This window comes from Limulus polyphemus, unplaced genomic scaffold (assembly GCF_000517525.1).
Source record: "Limulus polyphemus unplaced genomic scaffold, Limulus_polyphemus-2.1.2 Scaffold3987, whole genome shotgun sequence".
Taxonomy (NCBI): Eukaryota; Metazoa; Arthropoda; class Merostomata; order Xiphosura; family Limulidae; genus Limulus; species Limulus polyphemus.
In genome coordinates this window covers 46,655-57,510 of record NW_013669597.1, presented here as the reverse complement: position 1 = coordinate 57,510, position 10,856 = coordinate 46,655, and the positions used below count along the sequence as shown (strand labels likewise).

General features: G+C 29.6%; 1 protein-coding gene across 2 annotated transcripts in view; it reads right to left on the bottom strand.

The window, feature by feature from the left end:
- LOC106470413 (golgin subfamily B member 1-like) overlaps positions 1-10,856 on the bottom strand; it is a 56,362-nt gene that overhangs the window by 39,196 nt on the left and 6,310 nt on the right. For both annotated transcript variants that reach the window (XM_013930969.2, XM_013930970.2), the window contains exons 3-8: positions 8,752-8,871; positions 7,842-7,946; positions 6,666-6,941; positions 6,051-6,212; positions 3,977-4,319; positions 2,413-2,585 (exon numbers count right to left, since the gene is read on the bottom strand). In XM_013930969.2, the coding sequence (XP_013786423.1) occupies positions 2,413-2,585; positions 3,977-4,319; positions 6,051-6,212; positions 6,666-6,941; positions 7,842-7,946; positions 8,752-8,871 (1,179 nt within the window). The remainder of the gene's footprint in view (positions 1-2,412; positions 2,586-3,976; positions 4,320-6,050; positions 6,213-6,665; positions 6,942-7,841; positions 7,947-8,751; positions 8,872-10,856) is intronic.

Below are 10,856 nucleotides of genomic sequence, written 5' to 3'. Positions count from 1 at the left end.
TAAATCAGTTAAATGATGAAAAATTAGGTGTCTATTTACTTGTGACCACTCAGTGTATAGTGTTTCAAATACAAATTATACTTTTCAGGGCCAGTAAACTGTAGTAGTTAAAGGATGACAATTTTATTGAAATGCTCACAGATTGCTTTATTAATAAATTTAACATAAAATTTAAATTATTTTTTTACTTTAATTTTTTCTTTTTGCATAAAAAAAGAGTAACTTCTCACAATTTATAAAGCATATTAAAAACACATATATATTTTGGATATTTCCACAAAGTTACACAGGAGTTATCTGCATTAAACATCCTTAATTTTGAACTGATATACTTAGAGAAAAGCAGCCAGTCAACAGCATTCACTGCTAACTCTTGGACTACTTTAATTGAATACTGGGATTTGACCATCCATGTTATAACACACCCTTAGCCTCAATTTTGTTTGCATTATCCTAACCACTAGGCCATACCCAGCCCTAAAAACAATACAAGTTGTTAAAACAAACTTAATCTAAAAAAAAATTGGCTTTTGTTAACTTGGTAAAGGTATAAATAACAAATTTAACTGGTGTGTTTAAGTGTTTTACACACACAAAAAAGAAACCTATCATTCTATAGGTATTTGAAGAAAGAAAGAATAAACCATTCCAAGCTTTTACTTGTTGTTAAAACAAACGTTTAAACAATTCTACTTATTCAATTAAATACAAATTTAGTTTAACAAAACAAGAGGAATGAGAGAGTGAGTAACTTCAATAAAACTGCTTATGTTACAAAAGTATATCGTAGTGGTGAAAGCAGTAACCTTGTTAAATTAAATAAACATCCAACTATCACGAGAGAAAATTTGTTTGTTTGTTGTCATGCACAAAGCTATCTGTTCTCTTTCCACCATGGGTATCAAAACCCAATTTTTAGCAGTATAAGCCCACATACTTATCACTGAGCTACCAGGGGATTATGAGAGAGAAAAGCACTATCATTGAAACATTTTATAAAACTTTTTCAAAGTGTGTTAAATTACTACTAATTCATCTGGCTTATGTTCAGCCTGCTTAAAAATTCACAAATAAAAATTTCCTGTAAAACTAATGCTATTAAATGGCATGCATAACCATTGGTCATCAATTTTTCTTGATTTTTCTCCCAAGAACATACAAGCAATGAGCTTTTTGTTATACTTTTTAAATTAATCATTCAGAAATTTATGTTTAATTATTTTATCTATGTACAACTACTTTTGATGCAGGATCACTCACTACACACCAATATTTAATTGAAAGACACTACTAACCTATGGAAGAATGTATTGTTATACTAAAAATGATGCAATTGAAAAACTTAAAATTCAATTAATTTGGTGCTGTTTTTCATTGATAATATAATCCTCATGAGCCTGAATCAGGTTGGAACTCCTTGAAAAAACAAAATAACAGCAAAAAAAGAAACGTTTTAGGTCTAACATAAACGAGCCAAAAAAGTTATCTTGGATAGAATATATTCACAGCTACAGCTAAGTAGAGAAATAAACTGAATCCAACAATGATTAGTTATTGCCCAGCAACAAATGGTGACATATCTGACATAGCTCACCATAAATTAATATTACATTGATTTTTGTACCTTTAATATGCTGAATAGAGAACGGAGGAAAAATGCAATTAAGGATTCATGAAACTCATAATTTTTACCAAGCTGAAGCCTCCCTTAAACCAGCTTTGCTTAGTCACTTCTACTGCAACTGTTCATTTATTCCATTTTTTGATCAAGTATTTTATACTGATTTTATTACGATAAATTGTGAAACATTGCAATTATTAATTTACATCCTTTTAACTAATGAGCCTACTAGTAAGTTTGCTTAAACCATACTTAATGAAGTTGACAACCAAGTAGGTAGAGAGAGAAAAGAATGGCTAAACAATAGGCTTAACATCCATAATAAAAATTACATCTGTTTGCAGATATTTGTAATTTATGCATTCTTTTTAACCTGTCCATTTAAGATTTCTAGTCATAGGCCTAGAATTAAGTGCTAGAACTATTGGCTTCCACTGTTTTGTTAGCTATGGACATTTAAATCATAAGGCTAAACAATAGTTTTTGTTAGAAACTTACTTCCAATAATTCATTTTTAGACTAAAACTCAATACTTTTAAAAATATATAAGCATTATAGTACGTATAAGAGAAGTACCAAAATTTGGCATACATGAGTAAAACTTCAGGTGTTTGAGCCCAGAGCTTAAACAATTCATTAAATTATATCAATAACTTAAGTCCCAGAATAATAAAAGACGTTTTTGAAAAGTTTAGCCGTTAAACGTTTAACAATGAGCAGGTTTCAGAGAAAATATTTAGTCTAATAATTATGTGAAGAAAATACACAAAAAATATTCAAATAAATAAAACCTTTTTCAATTGTTCAATTTGTCTCTCTAAAGCTTTTATCTTGCTTCTTTCTTTAGCTCTAGCTTTCAGAACCTTGGTGTCAGTCTGACTGTTGGCTTGCTCTAGATGTAATTGTAACTCTGTAACCTGGGAATTTTTTTTTTCAAGTTCTTTCTGGAGCTGGTTCCATTCCTCTACAAAATGAGTGGAAAAGAATTACATTAAATCATAATTTTTAGCCATTCATAAAAATAGATATTTTTAGTTGTTTTATTTTTTCAAGTACTTGCACTATGTTAGCAATCTTTCAATAAAAAGCAAGCACTAAAGGTTTGTAGTATATTCTGAGGTAAGTTATACAGTTATATTACGTTTTCTACATAAAACCAATTTCGAAATATAAAAAACATTATACCTAAATCAAAGTATTATAAATCTTGTGTTTCTCACATTCAATATACAGAATATCATTACATATAAGTATAATCAAACGTTCCCTTATATAAATAAATAAAATAAATAATAAAAGAAATTAAATAAATATAAATGTAACTAACTAACAAATACGGACCATGTACATAGGTATATACATACTCTGACATATTTGACATCTATATACCATGTCAAATTAAACAATGTGTTTTGTTAACATATTCGTGGCAACTTATCAATAACTCTAGTTTTGTTTCCAATACTTGCCATTTTTTAAATTCATTGAGCCAGATGTTCTAGTGGCTAGCATACTGGACAGTTGTTCTGAGGTTCATAGTTCATGGCCCATAACTGCAACTTCCACACTTTAAGGCTCTGGTTGCATTATAAGTTTGATGGTCAAATCCCACTGTTTAATTAGAATAGCCAAGGAGTTGGCTGTGAGTGCATGATTTGTGTTCCATAACTGAAAAATTGCATTCTGTACTTTGGGGCTGTGGGTACTGTTGGACTGCTAATCCATGGGTCTATGATTTGGGTTCCATTACTGCAAAATTCCATTTTGCACTTTGGGGCTGTGAGTGCATTATAAAAATAACAGTAAAATCTCATTTTTCATTTAGAGAGCAGCTCAAGTGGGTACTGTTTACTAGCTGCCTTCCCTCTAGCCTAACAATTCAAAATTAGTGACGGATAACTCTTATGTATCTTCATGCAATCATTTATTTGACTACAGTATGTATAATGTATACAAGTTATATTAAATTAAGTTTATTATCATATTCAAACTATTCATGAGATCTGCTACCAGGGTATTTTAAAGTGTGTGAAATGAAATAATGAAATACAAATAATTAATGTTAATTATTATATTTAAACATAAATGAAGATCTGCTGGCAAGTAATTTATACACAATAGTATATATATATATAATATAAACAAATTATTTTTATACTATACAGAATCTACACTACAGATTCCTTTTACCAAATCTGTAAGGATTTCCAAAGGTAATGACCAGGCAAAAGTTACCAAAGACACACAATCACTTGAAGTTTACATATCAGAGTATTTAAATAATTTAAGTTAAAATTTACTTTTTGTAACCAAAGTACTTAAATTATTCTTTATGTTACTTAATTTCTTACTCACCTTCATAGTGTTTTAACTGGGTTTCTTTAAGCTCTTCCATGCTTTCCTGTACGTAAACAAGTTTTTCTTGTAACTCTGCATTTTTTGTAGCTAGTTCAAATCGTACAGTTTCAAGCTTTTTCAAACTTGATTCAAGTTCAGCAATTTTTTTAACTTTTTCATCTGTTTCTGCCTCATGTTTTTCTTGAAGGTGTTGGATGCCTTTCTCAAGTTTATCTTTCTCATCCTTCCAACTTGTTTCCATGGTTACAAAGTTTTTCTGCATAATTTTCATTTGGCCACGTGTTTCATCCAGTTCATCTACAACTGACTTCCCTCTTTTACTCATATCTTCAGTCATTAGCTATGAACAATAATATATATATTATATTATCTTACATACTTTACTAAAAGCTATTTCACAGATTTTAAATTCACAATTCCATAATTCAAACAAGACAATAACAATAAAAGGAAGAGTATCAAACCAGTGAGTCACTTTTTCCAAGGGCATGACACCATTAAGTTTATAAAAAGTTCCAATTTCCCCCACTTAATTCATTCATAAAATAAAATTATAACTAAAATGTTCCCATTAATAATTTTAGTTTGATATAAATTTGATTAATATGTTTTAGATAACGTACTCAAAATCAAACTGATAACCCTAAATCAAATTTTTTACCCCAAAACTTAATTTGTGGAGTAGAAATACTTAAGTCTTTTTGTTTGCACAGATAAAACATGCCAACATACAAAACATAACAGCAAACCTGCAATCTGTACATGTTTGTTGCATATTTTTAGCTAAAAAAAATTTGACAACTGATTTTTTTAAAGCTGTTGCTGTTGTAAAAATTTCAAGTCAACTAACTACACTTGTTTTTTAAACATTTCTATAAAGTTCTAAAGCTAAACTATCATAAATATATCACCTGAAAACTGGGATTAGCTTCTTTCTCATGATCTATTTGCTGCAGAGCTCCTTTCCTTCCTTATATGAATTGTAAATTTTGAAACTTTTAGTTGTAATGTCAGAATCTTTCTTTCTCCAAATAATCTAATTATATAATGTTTCTTTTTGTTTGCTATATAAAAGTAATAACTTAATTATATTGATTGTTGGTTTATTTTGTTGAAGTTATTACTTTGGCAGTAGCTTTTTGCTTTATAAAATCTCTCACTAGTAACTAGAAACAATGGAGCCTTACTGTGGAGTCTGTGCACGCATGAGCTCGGAGATTAATGAGGGGTCTTTCTGAATCAGATTTTCATGACTTCTTAAAGAATTGCTGATATAGTAAAATAAATACTCTCTACTTATATTAGGCTTAATGATATACAACATACATTTCATTGTAAATTTGTTTCAATAAAGTGGGCTAACACATGTTGTAATTAGGTCTGTGATTGTGTTATTGCTAACATTAGCTGTATGTAAGACTTAGTTTTGAGGTCAATGGTCAGAATGTATTGCATAATGGCAAAATGTAGCTATGTCACTAGTTTTTATTTCATTACAAATATCCCAAAATAATTAAGGTTCAAAGACATTTAATGGTTATCATACTTTATGTCTGATAAAGTGATGTTTATGAATTAATAATTTTTATAATTGGAAATGTAGATGTGGCCAGTATAATGCTACAAAAGTGGAAAGAGTTAAAGGTTGTAGAATATGATTTTTCTATCATATATTGAAAAAAATACATAAAGTTTAAATGTATTGTAATAAACAAAGTTTTAAGTAACTCTATTCATCAGTAACTTCTATTAAAACAGAAAGAAAAATTCTAGATTCACTTATCAAAACACAAACTGCAATTGTAGTATTGTTTGACTAAAACCCTTACTTCTCATTTCAACTTCACAGTATGACTTGGACTTGTAATATCACATGTCATTAGACATTAAAATGTACTTCTGTTAGGTAATAAAATCACATAATGCTTCAAAGTTGTTTAATTGAGTTGAATGAGCTCTAGTAATTATGAGCATAAGCAATTTCTAGGAATATCCTACATACATTAATAACAAAGGTTATTTTCAAGCATTTTTAGATATTACCTTATAAAAAACAGAATGGCCAACAAACCTGTATTGCACGGTTTCGAGTTTGTAGGACCTCATCTTTTTCTTTAATAAGCTCCTGAAGGTCCATGATCTGGCATTCTCTTTCAAGAACAGTGTTATTAAGATCCAAGATCTTTGAATCTTTGTACACCAGCTGGGCATATATTTCTTGCACATTTCTTTCCTGCAGAAGCAATATTTACCATCAACTTTTACGCAATAGTTCAAGTACAATAAAAAAACTATGCACACAATGGGCAACCATGGCCAAAAATGTTACTGCTTACTCATTTAACATCTTTACATATAATTATAGGCAACATTTTACAAAACAAATAATTTTACTAAATAAATTATTTATAATTTCTTTTATCCACATCAAACATGAAAACATTTAATTAGTTTAAACAGAACATTCAATAATTATTTCTAAACCAGTGGTTTCCAAATTGTGTGTCATGGCAAGTTGCAAAGAGTGTTGCAAGAGCTTCACCAAACAAAGAATAACTAAAAACTTAAAAAAAATTAACAAAAAAAAAAGATTGCAAATGGTAGCAGGAGTGTTGCACAAATCAAAGTAAGTGGTTTAGGATGTCATAAGTGAAAAAGTTTGGGAACTTCTGTTCTAAACACTTACATTTTGAGTAGCTGATGTCTTAGTTTCTTGATTTTCCTCATCCTTTTTCTCTTTTAGCTCTTGAATAAGACCTTCCCTTTCCTGAAGCTGACCTTGTAAATCCTGAATCATTTTTTCTAAAATGCTGCGACTTTCTATTAGTTCTTTTTCTCGTCTTTCAAACTTTTGTCGGCTCTCCTCTAGCTGCCTCTTTAGCATTATAACTTTCCCTTTGATTCCATGGTCTGCAGGATGCTCATGAGTTGAGAATGGAACTTCTTCTGCCTCACCTGCTAACTATAAAAGGAACAAATTTTTCATTAATATGTTTCAAAATAATTTTCTTGAAATATCTATCATAACTATGCATTGGTAGTTCAAACAAACAACTGAATATTGACAATCTTTATGATTCTTACATTCATAAATATATTTTTTTTTCCATCTTATTCTAAGAGAAAAGTTTTTTTTTCTAGAAACAGGACTGCACTGATATTGGACAAAAACAGTTCATCTTTGTATCCTTAATTTTTTTTAATTATTCAATTACAATAAATTAAAGTCAGTTTGGGGCCTATCTAGTTACGGAGGCTAAATTTGAGTCTTGTTTATGAGCATAAGCAATTTCTAGGAATATCCTACATACTGAATCATCTATACAAACAGTTATTTCCAAAGTTATAATAATGTATATCTGAACAACTGCTAAATATTAAACTATTAAGTTAAGATTGAAATTATAAATTAACATGGTTTTTAATTTTGTTTTATTCACTTATTTTCAAATTTGCTTGTTTCCAAATTAATTTAGAGTATAAAAATTAACTTGTTATGTAGTTCATTCTACATTCTTCGTCACTTACAGGGGAAAAAAAATAATTTATATGCTGAACATAACTAAAGAACTATAAATGTAACTGGAAATTACATAATTTAAGGATTTATAAAAATCTACATATTATAATATTAAGCAAAGAGAAAAACATTTAATTACACAGGCAACAACAATAATATTATTTAAAACAAGGCCTCACCGTTGATCTGATACACTTTTATAGTAAACCAAACAGAAGCTATGGAAACTAATCATACTCAACCACTCACTCAATCTACAGTACAACATTAAAGCATTTTATATATTTTTCCTTTTCTACATAAGTACTTGCAATGAATGAAAGGTTTTCTCTCTTACTTTACCTTTTCTTGTCCAGTGTTCACTTCTTGACTTTTGAGCTGATTAGTAAGCTGTGCTATTTTGGCTTTAGACTGAAGCTTAAATTTCTGAAATTTGGCCATTGTATCCTAGAAATAGAATAATTTTCAGAAAATCAATAAAAAAATCATTCTTAACGTTTAATTGTAAAAAAATTAGAGAGAAACAGCAGTTTCTATATCATTAAGGATTGACTACTATTATAATTCATGATACGAATGCTGTTTGTTTGTTTGCAGGTAAACACAAAGCTACACAAAAAATTATTTGTGTTGTGCCCACCACGGGTATTGAAATCCTGTTTTTAGCATAATAGCCTTTGGGCTTACTGCTGCACCACTGAGGGACTACTGAAATGAAAATAACTAATTTTATTCTGACCAACATAGTAGTTACTTGACTTTTACTTGTAATATTGTTTTCTCATCTGTCACTTCTTATAAACATGCCACCATAGCTTAGAATATTCTCTTTGTTTTTCATTATAAAAGTTTTATTACAATAGTAGTGAGCCAAGTTATACTAAAATCCAATACTAGAAAAAGTATTTTACATTTTTACTTAATGTAGACAATACATACAGATGTTCCAAATTCCATGAAACAAAATAAAAATGTTCCAAAGAAAATAATGAAGTAATAAGTTAGGTCAAATACTGATACAAATTCTATGACTATAGTACAGAATTATATGGAATATGGTTCAAAATACAAAACTTTTTATTCATATTTTTCTGGACAGTCTGCTTCTATCAAAATGTTTTCAAAGGTGTAACAGAAACTACTAAAGTGATTTTCTAAAACATTTTTAACCAACAAGTCTATGGTTTCAAAATGTCCTAGTTGGTGCATCATAATATTGGGTTGGTAGAAATAAAGTTTTTTTGATGCTTACTTCTACTTCTTTCTCCTTGTTTTTTAACTGTGCTTCATTTTCACGTAACATATCTTTCAACTGTTCAATAAGTAGTTGTTGTTGTTCTTGGAACTCCATAGGATTCTGAACATTCTGAGTCTACAAAAAAACAAAAATAATTATAACATAGATCTTCTGGATTATAAAGGAATTTTAAAAACTCACTGTTCTTACAAAAAGAAAAATGTGATGTACCTTATTTGAATAAGGAATACAGCATGATTTCATTTTGCTGAACTTTCTAATCAGTATAAGCAAACCAAATAAATAATGTTTAATGTGATGAAAACATTTTTTTCTTTGTTTTCTAATATATCTTTACTGTATATGCACAGCCTACTAATAAGTAAACAGACACCCTTGAGAAAACAAATTGACCATCCACATGATGTGACATGCATAACTTGGTAAATACCACAAACATCTATGGTATCTCAATGAGGAGCTAATTGGTTTGGCCTACTTTGATTCAACTGAATCCACAGAGATAAAATGAGCAATGGTAAAGGCACTAATCAAAAAAGAAAGGCATAGCTGAACCTCCAAAGCACATCCAGCTGAATATTAGGAAGTCTGAGGACATGTAAATTGAAGATTTTATCACAAAGAACATAACAGACTTCTTAGGTGCCTCAAAATTCCATCTAGATTTTTGGATTATGGTCCTGAGTCATAGGAGCTTAAAGAAGGCTACAAGAAGGTACTACGAAAAGCTCAACATTTTAATGTGGCAAATGACAATGTTGAAAAGGGTGTGGTCCTTACTGATGAGTAAAATGCCATCATAGCAAATGAAGAATAGAAACAGTTCATCCTTTATGGTGTACAGGATTATAGAAGACACTTTCCTAACAGCAAAAAGGAAATAATAACAATGTAAGTGACTAACATCACCAAAATCATATAAAAGTGATATGATTAAGTAATTATGCTATTGTACGTGCAATAAAATAATAATATACTTCAAATAAATCATTTATAATACCTAAAAATATGTTTTTATAACAGTACATATGGAACTAAGCCACTGCAGACTAGAAGTCCAACCTCATTAGGCAACCTCTAAATATGGTCCAAAATGGATAAAGTTTGACATTTAATATTTTTTTTTTGTACATTGGAACAAAACTAGGAGGTGAGAGCATCAGAATTTTTAACCTGCAAAATAAGGACTACCCTTAAACTGGTCCTTTATTAACTTTGTCTCTCCCCTTTATATTTTGAAAAGATTCTTTATGAGCACCTCAAAAAAAATGAGCATACAGCAGAGTTCAATGCTGCATGGTAAAAGTGTGCAGAGTAACTGTTGTATCTGATTTCATTTATGACAATCACAAAACAACAGAAAAAATTAGATGAAATTGAAACAATTTACGAAGTTATCTTAAGCATTAGTATTCTTAACAACTGTGTGACTGATTAGTCTTATTTTCTTCAAAATGTGATCAGTTATCTGCAGACAAAAATAATGTGATATGATTCAGTTAATGCTATCAAAAACGTTCAAATCATAATGCAGTCAAATGTTTTTCATGTTCTTTACACTATGTGCCAGTTTCTTTCAGTTATGAATAACAAGTGAAATATAACTGAACAGTGGGCATGATAGTCAAAATATATTGAGCATATTACTGCAAAATTAAAGAGGGGAAATTCAACTCATAGATTTTAATAACCTCCAATGTTTCCAATGGCAGTTGTTATCAGGCACGCCACAGCACTGCCTATGTATGAATGGCTCGCTTTGTTCATCGAAATGGTATTTTCAAGATCTCAATAGGCCATCAGAACATTACAATACTATACAGTGTTTCCTTTTATAACAATATCTATGTAATGAACAAGTCAAGTTCTGGGAATGTCTGTAAATATCATAGCAAAAAGTTTGAATTTCTTGTTGTTGCTGTTCTTTTCTCTTACATGATAACTCAAAAATGAAAACAATGGTATCAACCAATTTCACCGAGTTTGCATAGTTTCAAACAGAGTATACACTTTTATAAGAATTATTAATAACTAGTAGTAATTCTAAAAAATCAATCATAATTCTAGGTAAATGACGTTATAGTTACATCTTGAACTTA